General features: G+C 48.9%; 1 protein-coding gene across 4 annotated transcripts in view; it reads left to right on the top strand.

The window, feature by feature from the left end:
• FAM193A (family with sequence similarity 193 member A) overlaps nucleotides 1–21,255 on the top strand; it is a 163,309-nt gene that overhangs the window by 112,480 nt on the left and 29,574 nt on the right. For all 4 annotated transcript variants that reach the window (XM_081812760.1, XM_081812761.1, XM_081812759.1 and 1 more), the window contains 5 exons: nucleotides 6,158–6,409; nucleotides 16,652–16,850; nucleotides 17,838–18,110; nucleotides 19,668–19,950; nucleotides 20,372–20,555. In XM_081812760.1, coding sequence (XP_081668886.1) covers nucleotides 6,158–6,409; nucleotides 16,652–16,850; nucleotides 17,838–18,110; nucleotides 19,668–19,950; nucleotides 20,372–20,555 — 1,191 coding nt within the window. The remainder of the gene's footprint in view (nucleotides 1–6,157; nucleotides 6,410–16,651; nucleotides 16,851–17,837; nucleotides 18,111–19,667; nucleotides 19,951–20,371; nucleotides 20,556–21,255) is intronic.

The raw sequence follows: 21,255 nt of genomic DNA, 5'->3' as shown, positions 1-21,255 counted from the left end.
CAGGCTCTGCCCTGAGCAGGGAGCCCGATGTGGGGCTCGATCCCAGAACCCCAGGACCATGACGTTGAGCCGAAGGCAGACACTTAACAGACTGAGCCGCCCATGCGCCCCGCTCACATAGTTCTTAAATAAAAGGAAGAACAAATGAAGGTCGGGGTGCTTGGCTAATTATTTTCCTTAATAGGCAGTGTAGATCCATAGTTAAACAAGAAAGGCGACATGAAAAGGTATTCCCTTGAGAAGTCTGGCCCTGGCGTCCTTCACCATCTGCCCTGCCCAGCACCTACCCATCCCCAGTTCTAGTCCCAGTAGGTAACCAGTCTGCCTTATTAGTGTGTCCTTCCGGTGTTTGTTTATGCAAATGCTCATATTTATTCTTCCCCTTTCCTATGACAAGGCTTATATTAATGCACACTCAGTTTCCCTTTTTCTCTCACCCTTATATCCTGACTGATTCTGTACGGAGCGCACTTCCTTGTCCTCGTCTCCTGCCCTCTCTGAGTGCCAGCAGGTGGACATACTAGAATTCTCTTTTTCTTTTTAGTCCCTGCTCATGGGCACTTGCATTTGCTTCCCTTTGTTTTCCCTATATGCTATTCGGTGAGCAGCCTTATACATCTGACCTTTCCCACATTAGTAGGTCTGTTCCTAGGATTGGTCACCAGTGGTGGCTTCTCTGGGTCAGAGTGTGATGGCCTCCCCTGCCCCCCAGAAGAGGATGACGTCACAGTCCTGGGGTTTGGCCAGTCTGGTGAGAAATGGCAGCCCCTTGAGATTTGTCTTCCTTTCAATTCCCATTCCATCTTATTGTTGAGGTGTCAGACTTTTTTATATGTTGTTGTAAGTCCTTTATAAGTATGTGATTTGCAGAGATTTTCTCTGGGTCTGTGGCATGTCTATTAGTTGTGTGGGTTTTTTGTTTTTTTTTTTTTAAGATTTTATTTATTTACTTATTTGAGAGAGAGAAAGTACATGCACGCATGCACACAGGGGGAGGAGCAGAGGGAGAGTTAGAATCCCAATCTGACTCCTTGCTGAGCACAGAGCCTGACTGGGGGCTCGATCTCACAACCCTGAGATCACAACCTGAGCCGAAACCAAGAGTCGGATGCTTAACCGACTGCACCACCCAGGCGCCCCTGTCTGTTAGGTTTTTTATGGTATTTTTTTGAAAAGCAAAAGTTCCTAATTCTGGTGAATTCTAGTTCCTCGGTTTTTCCTTTTATGAATCGTGCTTTTGATGTCATATCCAAGAAAACTCTGTTTTCTTCTACAAGATTTACAACTTTAGCTTTCACTTAAGGTGTGGTTCATTTGACTCAGTTTTTGCTCATGGTGTGACGTGAGGGTCTATAGTCATCTTTTTACAAAAGACGTCCAGTTGTCCCAGCACCATTTGTTGACAAGACCCTCTCTTTTCCTACTGAATTGCATCAGCCGTTTGTTGAAAATCACAGAGCTCTAAATGCAAGTGTTTAGGGCGCCTGGGTGGCTCAGTTGGTTAAGCGACTGCCTTCGGCTCAGGTCATGATCCTGGAGTCCCGGGATCGAGTCCCGCATCGGGCTCCCTGCTCAGCAGGGAGTCTGCTTCTCCCTCTGACCCTCCCCCCTCTCATGTGCTCTCTCTCTCTCATTCTCTCTCTCTCTCTCAAATAAATAAATAAAATCTTTATAAAAAATAAAAAAATAAATAAATGCAAGTGTTTATTGTCTGCACTTTGCACTCTCTGCTCATTTGGCCTTGGTCCTTTCCCATAGTGTACGTGACCTGCTCTGTAGTAAGTTTGGACAGCAGGTAGGGTCTGCCCCCCAGCTTGGTGGGCCTTATTGAAAATTATGCAGGCTTTTCAAAGTCCTTTGTGTGTCCATGTAAGTTTTAGAATCAGCTTGTTCTACAAAAAAGCCTGCCTGGATTTTGATAGAGATTATATTTCTTGAATTTACTTGATAGAATTCACCAGCAAACTCCTCTGGGCCTACTCTTTTCTTTGTGGGATGATGTAGATCAGTTTGGGGAAAATACTGTCTTAACAAAATTGAATCTATCAGTCTAGGAATGTGCTGTATCTTTCCATTTTAATCATCATTAATTTCTTTCAGCAGTTAAAAAAATTTCTAGCCAGTAGGTCTTGAACATATTTCCTAAATTCTTTTTTTTTTTTTTAAGATTTTATTTATTTGAGAGAGAGAGAGCACAAGCAGGGGGGAGCAGCAGAGGGAAAGGGAGAAGCAGATTCCCCGCTGAGCAAGGGAGCCTGATGCAGGACTCGATCCCAGGACCCTGAGATCATGACCTGAGCCTAAGGCAGACATTGAACCAACTGAGCCACCCAGGCGCTCCTTCTTAAATTCATTCTTAAGTATTAGATGTTTTTGATTCCGTAGTAAATGATATTTTCTAATTTCAGTTTTCAATTGATTGTTGGTAATATATAGAAATACAGTTGATTTTCAAATATTTGTCTTATGTTCTGCAGCTTAAACTTGTTTGTTCTTTGGTTTCTCCCCCACCCCTCCCTTTTTTTTTTTTGGTTCGAGTCCTTTGGATTTTCTACATGCAAGATCATGTTGTTTGTGAATAAAGACAGTGTTACTTTTTTCTTCTCAACCTGGATATTTTTAATGTCTTACTCTTGCCTGCCTGAGCTAGCTAGAACCTCCATCACAGCACTGCGGAGAAGCAATACAAGCACCCATCTTTGCCTTGCTCCTGGTCCCAGGAGGGAAGCATTCAGTCTGTGAATAGGATGATGCATGTTTGCCATGGATGGTCTTAACCACACTGAGGAAGTAAATCCTGTCAACTCATTTCCTCAGAGTTTTATCATGAACGTGTATTGGGTTCTCCAAATGCCTTTTCTGTGTCTATTAAAACGTTCCTGTGGTTCTCATCCTTCATTCTTTTACTGTAGTGTGTTGCATCAAGTGATTCTTGGATTTTTTTTTTTTTTAAGTTGACTCCATGCCCAGCGTGGAGCCCAGTTCAGGGCTTGAACTCACGACACTGAGATCAAGACCTGAGCTGAGATCAAGAGTTGGATGCTTAACTGGCTGAGCCACCCTGGTGCCCCTGATTCTTGGATGTTAAGCCAACCTTGTGGTCCTGGGATAAATCCTATTTGGTCATGGTGTATAAACTTTTTTTTTCTTTTGATATGTTGCCGGATTGGTTTGCAACCTTTGGTTAGGATTTTTGCATCCATGTTAATAAAAGATACTGTTCTGTAGTTATCCATGCTTGTAGAGTCTGTGGCTTCGATATCAGGGTAATACTGGCCTCGTAGAATGAATTGGGAAGTGTTAATTCTGCCTCTATTTTCTGAAAAATTTTGTCTAAAATGGAGATTTCTTTAGTAGTTGATAGAATTTACCAGTGAAATCCATGGGCCTGGTCTTTTCTTGTGGGAAGATACAGAATTACTAATTGAAATTTTGTTTACTTGTTATAGATTTATTCAGATTTTCTATTTCTTCTTGAATTTAAAAATTTTATGTGTTTTCCCCCATTTCATCTACATTTTTTATTTGATGGCATGGGATTGTTTATTGTATTCTTTTATGATTCTTTTAATTCTGCAGGGTCTGGAGTGATGTTGATTCCTGACTTGGGTAATTTTGTCTACTTTTTTTTAAACCCTCAGTCTAGCTAAAGAATTGTCCATTTTTGTAAAAGAAAAAAATGGGTTTTGTTAATTTTTTCTCTGTTTCTCTCTTTATTTCTTTGATTTCTATTCTGATCTTCATTATTTCTTTCCATAGACTTTGGGTTTGGTTTGTTCTTCCCTTTCTAGCTTGTTGAATCTAAGCTTAGATTACGGATTTTAGAACTTCTGAATTTACTGAGACCTGTTTTGTGGCCTAACATCTGGTCTGTCCTAGATAATGTTCTATATATACTTGAAAATAATTTGTGTTCTGCTCTTGTTAGATGGGGTGTCCTGTGAATGAAAGTTTGGTCAAATTTATAGCATCATTCCAGTTCTCTGGATCCTTCCTGATTTTCTGTCTGGTTCTAAAAATTACCGAGGGACATACTGAAGTCTTCACATATCACTGCTGAACTGTGTGTTCCCTTTTCAGATCAGCCAGATTTCGATTCATGTGTTTGGGACGGTGTTGTTGAAGGTGTATGTGTGTGTTATTGTTACCCCTTCTTGATAAGTATTGACTCTTTTGTCGTAATGAGATGCTTCTCCGCTAGCTCTTCTCATCCAGAAGAGTATTTCATCCTGTGTACAGAGTCGCTCCTGCTGCCTTAGGATTACTGTATACATGTTATCTATTTTTTCATCCTTTGAATTTCAGCCTCTTTGTGTCTTTGAATTTAAGATTAGTCTTTGAATCCTTTAGTTGGGTCTCGTATTTGTGTCTTGTCGATCGATCTCTGCCTTTTCTCTGGAGGGCTTCATTTATGGTTTAATGTAATGATCGCTATGGTATGTGCAACTGGCACTTTGCTCTCTATTTCCATAGGTCGCATGGTTTTTGTTCCTCTGTTCCTCCTTTACTTCTTTATTTTTTTTTAAAGATTTTATTTATTTATTTGATAGAGAGAGACAGATAGTGACAGAGATAGCGAGAAAGAGCACAAGCAGGGGGAGAGGCAAAGGGAGAGGGAGAAGCAGGCTCCCTGTGGAGCAGGGAACCGGACGTGGGGCTCGATCCCAGGACCCTGGGATCATGACCTGAGCCAAAGGCAGACGCTTAATGACCGAGCCACCCAGGCACCCCTACTCCTTTATTTTGTATTAAAATTTTCAGTGCACCATTTAAATTCTGCTGTTCTTTGGTCTTTTTAGTTTGGGGTTTTGTGGTGGTTTGTTTTGTGTGTGTGTGTGCCATGGTATTTCTTTTTTATTATTATTAACATATAATGTATTATTTGTTTCAGGGGTACAGGTCTGTGGTTCATCAGTCTTAACAATTCACAGTGCTCACCGTAGCACATACCCTCCCCAATGTCTATCACCCAGCCACCCTATCCCTCCGACCCCCCTCCACTCCAGCAACCCTCAGTTTGTTTCCTGAGATTAAGAGTCTCTTGAATGGTTTGTCTCCCTCTCTGGTTTCGTCTTGTTTCATTTTTCCCTCCCTTCCCCTATGATCCTGTCTTGTTTCTCAAATTCCTCTTATCAGTGAGATCATATGATACTTGTCTTTCTCTAACTTATTTCGCTTAGCATAATACCCTCTAGTTCCATCCACGTCGTTGTGAATGGCAAGATTTCTTTCCTTTTTTTGATGGCTGCATAATATTCCTGTGTGTGTGTGTGTGTGTGTATACACCATATCTTCTTTTCTTTATCCATTCATCTGTTGATGGACATCTTGGCTCTTTCCACAGTTTGGCTATTGTGGACATTGCTACTATAAACATCGGGGTGCACGTACCCCTTCGGATCACTACGTTTGTATCTTTGGGGTAAATACCCAGGAGTGCAATTGCTGGGTCGTAGGGTGGCTCTATTTCCAACGTTTTGAGGAACCTCCATACTGTTTTAGTTTGTTTTTAGGGCTGCTAGGAGTTGGGACTGGGAAGAGTCCCAGGCAGGAAGGCCAGGCCCCCTCTGCTCTTGCCTGATATTCTGGCAGATTGGCATGAATAAATACTTCTTGATTTGCTTTTTCCCTTTGATTGATTTTCAGATCCTCAAATGGTTGCTTTGACAGTTGCTTTCAGTTTTACCCTTGTTTTGAGGGAGAGGAGCCACTGACTGCTTCATGTCACCCTCGATGAGTCCCGTCTCTGGTGCCTCTCACAGCATCTCCATGTAACCACTCATGAGCTGCGTGACCCCGCAGAGCCCGCACCAGAGCTCCGTCCTCCTCGGCCCGGCTCCCCCCTCCCCTCGGCCACCCTTGCCAGTCCCCTTGTCCCTGCACAGACAGGCACAGGCACAGATGGGTGTGGCTACCACCTCAGTAGACACCTGGCCGGGGAGCGAGGTGTGCATTTCTTGTCTCTGTCCCAGGCTCCTGGAGTCCCTTCTGTACTTTACAGGGAGGGCTCTGGACAACTCGAGGTGTCCCATGAGCCCTGTCCTCTTTGTAGTGGCCACGTAACTGCTCAGCAGAATGTGACTGACTTTAGTTTAATTCACACCATTCTTTGTTTCACTAAATAAGCAGGTACTTTTTTTTTTTTCTCTTCTTTTAGCCTGAACAAGCTCCGAACACTTGTGAATGTCATGTTTGTAAACAGGAAGCTTCCGGACTCACGGCATCAGCAATGACCGCGGGAGCCCTTCCCCCGGGCCATCAGTTCCTGAGCCCAGAGAAGCCCACCCACCCTGCTTTGCATCTTTACCCTCACATCCACGGACATGTGCCTCTGCACGCGGTCCCACACCTGCCCCGCCCTCTCATCCACCCCACCTTGTATACGGCGCCCCCCTTCACACACAGTAAGGTAAGTCAGGGCAGAGAGGGCCTGGAAGCTCACCTGTCACTAAGATCTTATAAGAAGTGCATATTGTAACAAACAAAAATCCATAAATTGGCAACTTGGATAGGACCAAGTCTACTCTTGATAGGAAGGTCTGCAAATGTCTCCTTTTACCGTAATCTTAAGCTCTCAGAATTTTGAACCTTCACAGCTGTAAAAACAATCACGAAAGTCATGGTTTACTCCTTCAGAATTAGCTAGAACATTAAGAGTTTTCCAAGTGATGGTGTAACGGGTTGTAGTTGGGGGAACTGCACACCCAGCCCTTCTGCTCACCCAGACACCAGTTCACTTCTTCCTCACGGCCTCCTGGGGCCTGGCTCTTTTTCTTAATGTTGCCTGGGGAAATGTGGAGAGTACAGCACGAGTCCTCTGATACTCGCTGGGCTCTATAGTGTCTGAAATGATTACGCTCTCTAAGCACGAAAACGAAGGGCTCGCCGAAATGCACAGGCTGAAAGGAGGAATCCTAAGCGTAACGGAGAGAAGGCCGCAACGCCGTGCAGGCTGTTGGGAGGCGACTGCCAGGCACAAAGGAAAGGGCCTCCCAGACCAGTCTGTTCAGAGAAGTGAGCATGTAGAAAAGGTTTGCTTTTTATGTAGTTCTTCTCAGAAAACCCCATACTTATATTTTCGTAGCTTAAACTTTGCAGTGAAATTTTTAGTTTTCCCCAAACTCTACAGATTTATTATTTAAAATAAAAGTGATTCTCAGCTGGGAGGAGGACATGGGATGAAAGGGGCTTTTTCAGACTACAGGAACATTTTCTTTCCCCAAGGGGCGTTTGCTGTGAAGTGGGGTGTATATAGCCCATCAGTGGGCTTTGTTGTTTATTTGCTGGGGAGGGGCATCTAACCACTGATTTAGAATAGAATAGAATCAGTTTGTCATGTTCTATTGCAATAAGTACTTGGAAACTGCCCACATTTATGCTTAAATTTTATTAGATTGAATATCGCTCAGTTTGGACATTTAATGATGGCTTTATTAATAGAGTGATTTGAAATAGCGTTTTTCCAGTGTGTATTCAAAGCCGGGCTATCTTCGTGGTCTGCCTGGTCTCTATAGCCTCTTTCCCTCTGGCTGAATGTACGGGTAGGGAAGCTGTCCATTCTGAATACAACTGCTTTCTCCTCCCTGGAAGCCACCTCTAGGAGAGAGTAGAGAATGTTGTTATAATGCCTTGCTGGTAGAAACTATTCAAGAATCAGTTCCTAAGCATCTTTAAGTAAAGTAGTGAAATTGATTATTACAAAAGACTGTTGGGACACTGCAGTTAAAAGCTGATTTCCACACCCCCCCCCCGCCGACATTTGGCCTTTTCTCAGGGCATTATAGGTAGTCCATAAAAGGGTAAAGGAGAAGAAAAATATTCTGGGGGAGTATCATCTGTATATAAAATCTATGTATTTAATACCTTCTAAACTTTAATCCAGTAGATAGATGTGGAGGATTCATGGGTAGAAAGGCAATTGCAGAGAACAAGCTAGTGAGCCTTTATTTCAGTCACTTTGCTGTTGATGTCAGGACTGTTCACTGATGCATTTATTTTACTTTATTTTTTAAGATTTTATTTATTTTTTTTTTTTTTTTTTTTTAAGATTTTATTTATTTATTCATGAGAGACAGAGAGAGAGAGAGAGGCAGAGGGAGAAGCAGGCTCCCAAGGAGCAGAGAGCCCGATGCGGGACTCGATCCCAGGACCCTGGGATCATGACCTGAGCCGAAGGCAGACGCTTAACCATCTGAGCCACCCAGGTGCCCCAAGATTTTATTTATTTTTGCAAGAGAGAGAGAGAGCAGGGGGGAAGAGCAGAGGTAGAAGCAGGCTCCCCGCTGGGCAGGGAGCCCAGTGCTGGACTCGATCCCAGGACCCTGGGATCATGACTTGAACCAAAGGCAGACACTTAACTGACAGAGCCACCCCGGCACCCCACTGATGCATTTAAAATACATTAGCTAGATGCCACATTTATTTAGAAAAATGAGATGCATTTGGCAAAATACTTCATTTGAATCTGGTATAAAAATGTTTGTTTCTCGGGCGCCTGGGTGGCTCAGTTGGTTAAGCGACTGCCTTCGGCTCAGGTCATGATCCTGGAGTCCTGGGATCGAGTCCCGCATCAGGCTCCCGGCTCGGCGGGGAGCCTGCTTCTCCCTCTGACCCTATCCCCTCTCATGCTGTTTCTCTCTCTCTCTCTCAAATAAATAAATAAATAAAATCTTTAAAAAAAAAAAAAAATGTTTGTTTCTCTAGACAAGCTTGCACTGTTACTCGCCAGGTCTTCCAAAATTAGTTTGTGTTACTTGAGTTAGTTTGCCTTAGTTGCATACTGTGAGTACGTGGTGTACCTGATGCGTGGTGTGTTCACAGCTCCATAGGAGTTGGTAGAAGCCCCTTCTAGAGAACGCACACACTTGTCTTCAGTTATGTCAGAGCCGGCTTGTTCAGTGGGATCCCCCACATGTGGCTGGGAGGCACAGCTGGGTGCTGGACGCCGAGGGCAGCTGTGCACGTGGAGCTCGGCTGCTTCCGTGTTTGTGTTCAGGGATTTTTGCTCTGGTGAGGTGGCATTTGTTGCCTTTAGGACTGTATGTCATTGTAGTTCTAATTCTTTTAATTCATACTCTGGCCATTGTGGGTAAATATTTACTACTTAAAATGCTTGGGATGAATAGTATAGAAAAAAATTTTTTTGAACTTAGAATAACTTGAAGACCGTTTTTGTTTTCAAATGTCTTTGTACCAGTGATACATTTAATTTATACGTTGAGATACAAGTTATTTGAAAGTTAAAAATAGTTACAGGAGAGACATACAGTAATAAGATGCTAGACAAAAATTAAAACTGTATGGCAAGGAATTTTATTTGCAAATATTTGGGGATTTCCCAGCTGTCTTTTTGTTACTGATGTCTACTGTAATTCCACTGTGGTCTGAGAGCAGACATTGTGTGACTTTTGTTCTTTTGGATGTGTTCGTGTGCTTGGTGGCCAGAACGGGGTCTGTCTTGGTGAGTGCACCAGGTGAGCTTGAGAACGTGCGTGTTCTGTTGCTGGATGAAACAGGCTGTACTCAAACACCATGTGCAGGTGACTGACGGTGCTGCTGAGTCCAGCGATGTCCTTCCTGACCTGCTGCTGGATCTGCCCGCTCCTGACAGAGGGGTGTCGGAGACCCCAGCTTCAACAGCAGACTCTCCTCCTCCTCCTGCAGTCCCGTCAGTTTTTGTCTCACGTAGTTTGGCACCATGTTGTTCGGTGCTTACATGTTTAGGATTGTTATGCATTCCTGGGGAATTGACCCTTCCGTCATTATGGAATGCCCTTCTTTATCGCCAATAATCTTCCTTGCTCTGAGGTCTGATGTGTCTGAAATTAATACAGCTGCTCCAGCTTTTCGTTAGCACTAGAACCACATCTCTTTTTCCATCTCTTTACTTTTAACTTAAAGGGGTCTTTATACTCCTGGTAGGTTTCTTGTAGACACCTTTAGGTGGGGCGTGGGTTTTTTGGTTTTTTTTTTTAAGATTTTTATTTATTTATTTGAGAGAGAGAGAAAGCGAGAGAGGGAACACAAGCAGGGGGAGTGGGAGAAGGAGAAGCAGGCTTCCTGCAGATCAGGGAGCCCAATGTGGGGCTCCATCCCAGGACCCTGGGATCATGACCTGAGCCGAAGGCAGACGCTTCACCGACTGAGCCACCCCAGGTGCCCCTTGTTTTTTTTTAATATACTCTAATATCAATTTCTGTCTTCATTTTTATATTTAGACTAGCCACATTTAAAGTGATTTTTGATGTGTTTAGGTTAATAATAACCTTTGTTCTGTTTTCTCTTCATTACCAGAGGCTTCCTTTTTCTGCCTTCTCCACTTTTAATCAAGCGTTTTCTGATTCTGTTTTATCTCCTGTCTTTAGCATATTGGTTATACTTTAAGCAGTTGCATTAGAATATGCATTTTAACTAACCTGAGTCCCCCTTCAGATAACAGTGTTCTGCTTCATGTTAGTGTGGGTACCTTTTCACAGAGTGTGACCTTGCTGCTGCTCTTCTCCTGTGTCTGTTCATTAGTGGCCCCGGTACCTTGTTACTGCTCGTACCACACACGGTTATCCTGTGGGTCTAGTAGTAGTCAGGAATAAGTCCACGTGACTCGCATTCATGCCTTCCCCATCGCCCTTCCTTTTTTCATGCAGATCCAGGTTTCTGACCTCTGTCATTTCCCACTGTCTAAAGAAAACGTCCGCACATTTCTTGCAGGGCAGGTCTGCTGGGGAGGAGTTCCCTCAGTGTGTGTTTGTCTGAGGAGGTCTTTATTTCTCCTTCACCTTTGAAGGATAATTGCACTGGATGCAGAATTCTAGGTTGGTGGGGTTTTTTTCTTTCAATACTGTAAACAAATTTCCCTCCACTATTATCTTAGTTGCATGGTTTCTGACCAGATGTCCTCTCTAATTCTTCAGGGCCACCCTCCCCTTCCTCCTCTCTCCCCCCCTTCCCCAAGGCTGCTTTCAAGGTTTTTTTGTTTTTGTTTTTGTTTTTTGTCTTTGGTTTCCTGCATTTTTTTTATGAAATGCCTAAGTGTAGATTTGGGAGTGTTTTTTACCTTTTGGTATTCTCTGAGCTTCCTGGATCTGTAGTTTGGTGTCTGTCATTAATTTTGGAAAGTTCTCAGCCAATATTCCTTCAAATATTTCTTCTTTCTTTTCTCTTTCTTCTCCTTCTGGTATTCCAATTCCTGTTACTATCTTTTGAAATTGTCCCATACCTCTTGGATGTTTTGTCCTATTTTGTGTCCGTGGTGGTGGTTTTTTAGTTTTGGGTGTTTTTTTTCTTAAATTCTCATTTCTCTTTGCATTTCAGTTTGAGGAGTTTCTTTTGACATGTCTTGATGCTCACTGATTCTCCCTGCCCCATCCACTGATGATTAGTTCATCAAAAGTGCTCTTTGTTTCTCTTAAAGAGTGTTTTTATCTCTAGCTTTCTTTATTCTTTCTTAGAGAGTCCATCTCACTGCTCACATTACCTGTTTGTTCTTGCACATTGTGTGCTGGTTTTTAAAGATTTTATTTATTCATTTTACAGAGAGCAGGGGAGAGGCAGAGAGAGAGGGAGAGAGAATCCCAAGCAGCCTCCCTGCTGAGCGTGGAGCCCAACGCGGGGCCCGATCCCACTACCTGGAGATCATGACCTGAGCTGAAACCAAGAGTCAGATGCTCAACCGACTGAGCTGCCCAGGCGCCCCCATTGTGTGCTTTTTCAAATGGAGCCCTCATCATCTTCATCATTTTAAATCCCTGTCTGATGATGCTGAGCCCTTTTATCTTCGTTCCTCTCTTCTACTGTGATGCTGTCTGCTCGCAGCCATCCTGCCTGCCCTGCTCTGCATCCTGAGCCTGTCTTCTCGCCCCTCGCCCCTTGGTCTGTCCAGAGAGCCCCTTTTGCATCAGCCTTCCAGTTAAGCGACTTTGATGTGTCTCACATGCCACTTAAGTTTGACTTTTTAATTCCAGCTGTGATTCTTATTTATAAGCTTTAATTAATTTATTTTTAATGTGTATTAGCAACTTTTTGTGTTCTCTTATTCCTTGATCACATTTTCTTTCGTCTTTTCTTTCTTTAAGCATTTTACACATAGTTCTCTGTTTGAATGAAACCTTGAGGAATTGAATCTGTTTTTTTGTTGTTGTTGTTGCCCCTGTGAGTGTGTTGTTTCCTTGGATGTACAGTTATTTTTCACGAGGTCCTGTTTTGTTCCTCTTACTCTGTGAGAACCACAGAGCCCTAAGTAGGGGCTGAAGTACCAGTGTGGTGCTACCCCACCTGGGACCCTTGAACTCCTCCTGACAGTCTCCAGAGGGACCACGGATCTGCCCCCCATCACTGTGACGATGGTGTGTGCATCTTTAGGGCAGTCCTCCCTTCCCCACACCTCCACCTGGCCCTGTTTTTCTCACCATGTTCTGATCAGTTCTGTGAAAGATTTCCCTAGCTTTCGCTAGGGCTCAGCACCTTGTTCCAAAGGTGTTTGGTGCTGTTTCTCTGGGATCTAGAGTGTCATGTCCCCCTTCCTGGACAGAGCCCAAGCAGAGGGGGACCGCACAGCCTCAGAGGGAAGAGTATACATGAGCTGGCAGGCTGCGCCCCCACCCCCTGCTCCTTCACAGGGCACGTTCCCAGCCACTGACCCGCATGGCCCAGGAGTGGAGGGCCACGACTGCAGGGCCAGGTTCAGAAGCCCAAGGCTTCCAGCTCCAGGTGCTGTGTTTCCATGTGGAAACCAAGTTCTGAAGCAGTCATCACGCTAGCAAAGGGCCTAGTAATGAAGGTAGAGAGATGTCTTGAACTCTCCACTGGGAGCATGAGGAGTAGTTGAAAATGGTCACCACATCCTGGCCCTCAGTGCGTTCAGGATGAGTAGAGCCGGCAGAGTGGCTCCCGTGTGGCTCTGGGCCATGTGCCTCTGTCCCCTCCCTCATGGGGTGATTGAGGCCCAACCACTGCAGAAGTGATGAAGTCAGACATGGGGGGCAAGTCTCAGTTCAGGCTGGAATTGGAGGGAGAAGAAAGCTCTGTGGGAAACAGGGACAGAAACAGACCACAGTTGGGGTCACACTGATCTTAAATCTGTATCTTGTTTTGGAGGCTGTTTCCGTTCTTCTGGCCTGAGAAACAGCAAGACCGAGACAGCCGCGGTGCTTTTGCCTCTTTACTGTCTCTGGCAGGAGTATTGAGGAACGTCAGAAGAAACAGAGTAGTCGCTCATCCAGCTTCCCGTTGCGTAGGACGTGCCCGTTGGCAGCCCCCCTCACACGTGTGTGCAGTGACTCGGTCTTTTGCCCGCTTGGCTGTGTTTGGCAGCCGTGTTCACGGTGTCCAGGGTGGAGGTGGTGGTGTGCGGTGGAGCCTGGCTCTCCCGGCTGCGGCATAGACGCCGAAGGTGTTCAGAAGGCGTCCGTTAGTGTGTATCTGTCCGAGCTCTCCTTTAGAGCAAAACTTTTACTTTCCTGTGAATCACTTCTGTCTCAAAGCGGAGAACCATTCAAAACTTCTATGACGTGAACCTGTGTGGATTTGTGTAGAGTGAAATAAATCTGTTCTAACTCAACAGCATTGTCCACATGTTGAGAGACTAATTCTACGCCTGAATCACTTGTGAGGCGTGGCCCAGAATGAATGGTCTTGTTGACAGAGGCCTGTATTTTTCTAAAGGAAGCCCACACCAGTTGAGTCGAGTAGCCATCTTGTGGGAAAGCTTTCACATAAACGCCCCTTGTTTGTTACGGACCCGCTGCTCCCTTGGTCTCTATAGCTGGACCTCCTGTTCTGAGAATGTGGGCTTCTGAGGAAGTGTGTGAAGTGAATTTAAGTTACGTTTTCAGTATCACCGCATTATAGCTGTGTTCCCTCATCCCTCTAAGCTAAGTCTGTTCAGCCTTTATTGAACATCCGGTATGTGCCAGGCCCTGTGCTACATGCTAGCAAAATACAAACCAGGGAGCCTTTGTCCCTGTTTTTAGGGCTCTCGCAGTCTAATCAAGTCAGAGCCTGAGAACGCCACGGTGTGCCCTCGTAGCAGCTGGCGCTGCAGAGTAGGGAGGTCACACTGAGGAGGGAGGGCGGCCGACAGAGCCTGTCGGGGGGCTTTGCAGAGGAGGTGACGCCGGGTCGGGCTTGGAGGGGTACGCACAAGTTCTCTGGACGCATGTGGGTGGCGGGTCCCGGCTCTCAGCCAGGCTCCCTGGAGCTGAGGGCAGTCAGCTGGCAGCCGTGAGTTGGGAGGGCCTCGGGAAGCAGCGAGGCGCTTCGGAGCCCGCTGCGCTTCAGCTGTGCGAGGCCCGCAAGGCTGGTTTCTGCCTGCCGGGTGTCTCTGCCCTCAGCGGAAGGTCTCCGACGCTGAGAATCCCTTCTGCTTGTTGTCACTTCCCATCCACTGCTCCGCAGCAATAGCAGCTCTTCATTGATCACTACCTTGTGGAAACTGGTGTCTGTAGAAATACGGTTTTTTGGTTTCCTCACTCTTTGCCCTGGGGCTCCCCTGCCAGAACAACTTGATTAGGCTCCTGCCTCGATCCTGGCCGCACAGACCTCTGTTAGTTCCTGTCTCATAGCCTGCGTGTCCACGCCGTTCTCACCCTCCGCCTCCCTGAGCCCCTTGAGGCCAGCAAGTGTGCTGAGCTGCCTGAGCGGAGTGACCCTGCTTCCTCTCTGCACCCAGGACGGGCGGGGCGGGGTTGCCGTGTGTCTCGGGACCAGCCTTACAAAGTGGGGACGGTCCACCTCAGCCCTCACTGTGCTGCACACTTGAACCCATTGTCCAGTTTAATTCTTAACCACAACCCCTGGAGATACGTATTTCCAAGTTACAGATGAGAAAACTAAAGCACAAAAAGATTGAGTAATTTGCCTGAGGTCACACAGCTAGTAAAAGGGGGAGCTAGCGTCCAAACCCATCAGGCTGTGCGTCCCAAAGGCTGAGAACAGGACTGGTGTTCACGTCCCGCTTTGTCACTGGCCACACCTCCCAGGGACTGTGGCTTCGGTCTCCTGCTCCAGTAGTCCCAGCGATTGTCCTGATGGCCCCGGACCCCCCCTTGCTCCCCTGCCACTGCCTCCCGTCTCTCAGGCCCTGGCTGACTGCTTCCTGTGCTGGCCTCTCCCCTCCAGGCAGAGGCCGGGCAGCGAGGCCTCTGATTCGGGTCCTGCAGCCTGTCTGGCTGTGGTACAGCTGTCCATGGCGCCATCCCCCTTCCTCCCCGACCTCTGCCCCAGCCAGCCTCTTAGGGTTCTGCTCTTGGGAATCCTCCCAAAACTCTCCCAGTTGACTTAACAGCACTCGGGGCCCAGTTCTGTGTCCCCAAGGATGAGATTTCCAGGCGTTGTTCCCCGCACCAGGCCTGTAGCTTCTCCGGGGGTGAGGGGGGGCAGCGCGGGGAGGCCTGTCGCAGTGGGTGCTGCTGGGGAGGGGAAGATGTGTGCCCACATCAACAAGTGCTGGGGACAGCAGAGCCAGGACTCATTTGAGGGAAGGCAGATTTTAAACTAGCAGGCGACCAGTAAGTCTTGAATTATAACTGTGGTAAGTGCTAAGAGGGAAAATTGTGGATTTTAGGTGTGTTGAATGCAAAAGCCCACGTTGGTCTTGGGTGCTGGATGGTGAGGGCAGCGGCAGTGATGACTTCTTTGAGACAGGGACATTTAGGCTGAGGCCCGAAGGATGAATGTAAGTCACCGAGGTTATGGACTGAGGTTAGGATGTTCTGGAAACTGGATGCAGCACAAGGAAAGTTCAGGGTCAAGAAGGAGCTTGGATTTGAGGACCAAGGGAAGTCCTGTGTGTCCAGAAGCTTGGGGAACAGGAGGGTCAGGGGTAGGCCAAGCCATGTGAAAGACTTGCAGTTTCATCTTAAGAGTGGTGGGAAGACATCGGTGCATCCCTAAGCAAGGGAGTGACTCACTCTTACTGGCCTTCACAAAAGCTTACTCTGGCTGCTGTGAGGGAAAGGACTGGAAGGAGGCCGGGTATGAGCCATGGGGCCTGTCTGTGCAGGTGGTGGAGGCCGGGGCTGGGGGGTGTGGGCCGAGAGGAGGGAGGGACCAAGGATGCCTAGGGGTGTGCAGGGGGCGGCCAGCAGCTAGTCACTCGATGAATGTGTGGGCCCAGCCACCCTCCCTCGGTGCCTTCAGACAGCAGTCTGCCCCGGCAGGGCCCAGGGGCTGCTTCCAGGCTCCAGTAAAATCCGCAGTTCCTTAGACGTGCACGGCACTCGGCCCAGGTGTGAGACACAGTTTAAGAGCTTTACCATTTTTTGTTAGTGATTCCAGAGTTGACTTTTTAGCAGTGGTCTTTAGAATGTCAGATGAGACTAAGCCCTGGGAGCGAGTTGTACGCACACGGGCCACACATAGACTGTGCCGAGGGAGGAATGCTGTAAGGTGCTGAGTTGTCTCAAGTCTGTTTGGTAGATTCCCTGCAGCATCAGCGGCTTTGAAAATGTACGCCTGGTTCACGTGTGAGCAATCACACATAGTGTGACAGCCTCGCAAGTCCGTGCTCTGCGAGACGCATTCAGCCTGGGACGCCCGCCCGCAGCAAGCGGGGCCCCACAGGGTTTTCAGTCATGGGTTGTCTTGTCTGTAGTTTAACTACATAGGTAAGCAGAATATGAATTTTGATATGTGATTAGAACATTTTTTTTTGTAGGCTTTACCGCCAGCACCTGTTCAGAATCACACAAATAAGCATCAGGTATTCAATGCATCTCTTCAAGACCATATTTATCCAAGCTGTTTTGGGAATACTCCAGAGTGGAATAGTTCTAAATTTATAAGTCTTTGGGGATCAGAAGTGATGAATGATAAGAACTGGAATCCTGGCACTTTCTTGCCAGATACAATTTCTGGTAAGGAACTTGTTAAAACTTTCTTAAAGGTTTAAAATGACCTGAGCTGGGTGGATTGCTGTCTCTGTTACCGCGGTCCCCCAGTAGAAGCCCTAGGCTAGTCGGGTCCCCCGCCTCCGCCACTCCCGGGAGGCCCCTCGGCCTCATCCCGCTGTCCCAGCCGCCCACGTCCACCAGCCAAGTCCCACTGCCCGGACGGAGCAAAGCAAGGTGCTGGCACCCTCAGGCTGCTCCCGGCACGGCGGGCTGTCCGGGGCCCTGCGCACAGTGGATCTCCCCAGGCCCCTGCACTGCTGAGCCTCTTGTCTCCAGGCCTCGGTGTTCGGCCCACGGTGCTCGGACAACAGCGGCAGCCCCTCAGCCCAGCGTGCAGGGCCCTGCGGCCGTGCCACCGTCCACCTCAGTGCTGGGACTTCTGTGCCTTTTCTGGTGCTGGACTGACCTTACATGGGGTCTGTCCCCTCTCACAAGCTCCCTCCTCCCAGCTCTCGGCTGCCCAGGCACAGCTGTCATTTCAGGCGCAGGGAAAGGTGCACCTGAAGAGGGGCTGGTTGCACCCTTCTCTCTGTCTTCGCATGGTTAGAGCCCATGGTGGCCCCACACCTACACCCTGCATGTGCTCAGAAAAGCAGGCTACACTTGACATCTGTGCTTGGAGTGGGTTACTAGCTGTGTGACCTTGGGCAAGTTGCTTAGCCTCTCTGAGCCTCAGTTTCTCTCTCTTTAGGACGGGACTAATAGTACCAAGCTCTGAAAGTAGCTTTAAGACAATAAGTAAAATCACTTTGGGAAAGCACCTAGCACGGGATTGGCACATAGTAGGTGCTCAATACATTTTTTTCCTGGAGAAAAACCGGTTGACTAGCATCCTCCCAGTGAAGTCCCAGCTTCGGTAGCAGCCCCAGTGTTAGGAGTTCAGTCAGCTGACGTCCCTTAGGTTTGAGTGACATATTTCTAGAGCCTTACTTCTCCCATTCTTCTCTGAAGGGAGTGACATACTAGGACCAACACTCTCAGAAACGAGACCCGAAGCCCTTCCACCTCCGTCTAGCGGTGAAACGCCTGCAGTTTCCGAGAACAAGGAGAAAAAAAACGCCGCAAAAAAGAAATGCTTGTATAATTTCCAAGATGCTTTCATGGAAGCGAACAAAGTCGTGATGGCCACGTCGTCAGCCACCTCCTCCGTGTCCTGCACGGCCACCACAGTGCAGTCCAGCAACAGCCAGTTCAAAGTGTCGTCCAAGAGGCCTCCTTCCATAGGTAAGGCCCGCCAGCTGGCGGGAACCCTCGGGGCTGCTCAGCGTGTCTGCCGCTTCCTCCTCAGCCTCTCTGTGATCGCCTTGTCCTTGGTATGGCCGGAGGCCTGGTGTGGTAATCAGCGCTGGAGAATGCTCGCACACAGACAGCACGTCCTCTGGGAGTCGGGCCCGAGTTTCACTGCCCCACGAACTTCCTCTGGGGCTTTGCCACGCCGGCTTGCCTTTCTTCTTGGTACCTGTTGCTTTGTGAGAGGAAGAGGCCACTGCTCTCGGGGCACATGGGGGAATCCTTAGTCCTCTGAAAGCAGGGCCCTGGTGGAGAGTGAGCCGATGGGGCTGCTGGCCCGCCTGGGGTGCAGCCCCTGCTGCCACTCGCGTCTGTGGTGTGCAGGGGGTGTGGCTCCCCACGCTGGCATGAGCACGGGGAGCGGGGGTCTGGAAGCAGAGGTCAAAGGCACACAGGAGCTGGCTGTAAGGGCGCTCTCTAGCCAAAGTCAGGACAGTTGGAGCATCGGAAAGAGTAACAGGAGGGACGAGAGCACACACGGTCAGGAATCCCCTTGGGTGGGGGCGCCTGGGTGGCTCAGGTGGTTAAGCGTCTGCCTCGGCTCGGGTCGTGATCTCAGGGTCCTGGGATCGAGCCCCGCATCGGGCTCCCTGCTCAGCGGGGAGCCTGCTTCTCTCTCTGCCTCTGCCTCTCTCTCTCTCTCTCTGACTCTCATGAATGAATAAATAAAACATCTAAAAAAAAAAAAAAAAGAATTCCCTGGGTGTTCAGAAAGGAGATGGGGGGTAGGGAAGCTGCTCTGTGATAGACATGCCAGACAGGGCAGGCCACTGTGCAGTCAGCAGGGTGACTGTCAGTCCAGGCGAGCATCCCCAGTGGTCATTGAGAACAGTGGATATCCGTTTGGGGAACGAGTAGCACCCGCAGGTGACTGGCAGATCACGCCCTGCACACTGATCAGATGTGGCCTCACCATCATGGGACAGACTCACGTGAGGGGCCTCTCAGGCAATCACGCGGGAAGGATCCAACATACCCTTTGCAGGAGTCATGTCCAAAACGTCTTTACTAACTCTGACATAACACCGTAAGCCCAGACTGGTGGGCAGCTGTCCTCAGCTGAGGCGATGTCAATGTTGCTGAAGGAAAAAGGGTTAGAAGAGGCCAGGTTGGGGAAAAGCTCCAGAGGCTGTGCGGCGGAGATGGGAGATGGGATGGGGTTGCACGTGGGACGAGAGTGTTACATGGACGGCACACGTCCCGGATGTGGTTACACAGTGAAGTGTCGTGACCCCAGGGGCTCGTGCTGAGGTGTTCAGGGTGAGTGCAGCCTCCAGATGTTAGGCCAGAAAAGTGTGTGTGTGAGAAATAAACATGACAAAATGTTAAATAGCAGTGAATCCAGGTGAGGGGTATATATGGGGGTTCTTTGTACTGTTCCTTCAAAGTTTGTGTAGCTTTGAACATCTTCACGTGAAGAGGTAGAGGAAGCTTTAGTGAAAAACTAATTCACCTCCACCGTCAGTGACCCTTCTGCGTCTCCGCGTGCAGGTGAGGTGTTCCACGGCGTCAACAAGGAGGACCACAGACACGCGGTGCCGGCCGCCCCGAGGAACAGCCCCACGGCCTTGGCGCCGCTTCCCGCCCTCGCCCCTGCCGCGCTCGCCCCGGCCTCCTCGCCTCACCTCGCAAGTCTTGCAGCCCCATCCTTCCCCAACACTGCTGCCCCGTCCCCCGGGTTTGTGGAGCCGCGCAAGAGCTTCTGTCCTGCTCCGGGAGCCCCCCCGCCCCCCACAACCGACGGCTCCATCAGCGCTCCCCCCAGCGTCTGCAGGTGAGCCCGGGTCCCGCTGGTGCCGGAGTCGGGGAGCCACGTGCAGCCCAGCAAGCCAGGGAAGGGCAGAGGCCGCGGGTCGAGGGGAGGACGCTGGTCGCGCCTCTCGTCCTCAGGCCGGGGCCACCGTGGGTGGGTGCACAGACCACCACCTCGCCACTGGCAGCGTGGGGGGGACGGGGGCTGGGCGTTCTCTAAGTTGTATTTGTTATATGTTGAGTAAAGAACCATACAAGCATTCAACTGTTTTAAAAAGACAGTGTTTGTTACCTTTGAATTTGCCCGTTTGAAGCCATGACGCGGCGGGAGGGACGCTGGAGAGACTCTCCCTCCATGCCTGCGCGCCTGCCCACAGCGCCTCCCCCGCGGGCCTCCCGGGGTCGGGTGGCTGCGCGTAACCGGCCCGTGTGTGGTTCTGCAGTGACCCCGACTGTGAGGGCCACCGCTGCGAGAACGGCGTGTACGACCCACAGCAGGACGACGGGGACGAGAGCGCCGACGAGGACAGCTGTTCTGAGCACAGCTCCAGCACGTCTACCTCCACCAACCAGAAGGAGGGCAAGTACTGTGACTGCTGCTACTGCGAGTTCTTCGGGCACGGCGGGGTAAGTGCCCGGGGGCAGCGGGGGGCCCTCCAGGCCGCGGCACAGGCAGCGCCCGCGATGCACCATATGGGGTGTCGAGCTTCATCCGCGGTGTGCTAAGAATCAAGGTGTGGTCTTGTACTTACCCTAAAGAAATAATGGAAAACATCTGCCCGGAGATCTCCCTGCAAGGATTTCGTGACTGCAGGTTTGCCTTTGTTTGTGAGCTGGGGGGCCTCCTGAACAGCCAGCCGTGGGAATCGCTGGGTCCAGGCCGTGCACGGCCATGCGGTGGGGTGCTCGCTGCGCAGCGGACACCATGGGACTCCTCACGGTCGGTCCGTAGGAGCAGACGGTGGCCGTGGTGCCCCGGAGCGGGCAGGGGGGTTGGGGAATGGGGCTGGTCGTTGCTCTTTCTCTACTTTTGTTCCGTCTGCATTTGCTAGACGTGTGCACACCCGTGTCCAGTGTCAGGAAGAAATGTTGGCAGTGGGGTTGAGGGCAGTTTTCTTTTTCCCTTTTGGCACTGAACAAGAAACCCACAAAGGGATGGAAAGATTGTACAAACGCATTTACTGACACGAAAAGATAATCACACTATAATATATACAGAGTAGATGTATGTGTGATTTTTTTTTGGTTTAAAAACGTCCATCTGTGTACATGGTTGTACATGTTTTACCGTAGTTTTTGTGAACATGTAAAGGTTGAGGGCTCGGTG

The sequence above is a fragment of the Leptonychotes weddellii genome, chromosome 2 (assembly GCF_054177405.1).
Source record: "Leptonychotes weddellii isolate Sample4059 chromosome 2, ASM5417740v2, whole genome shotgun sequence".
In the NCBI taxonomy this organism is placed as follows: Eukaryota; Metazoa; Chordata; class Mammalia; order Carnivora; family Phocidae; genus Leptonychotes; species Leptonychotes weddellii.
The sequence above is the reverse complement of the archived record's forward strand: the minus strand, read 5'-3'. Positions and strand labels throughout refer to the sequence as shown.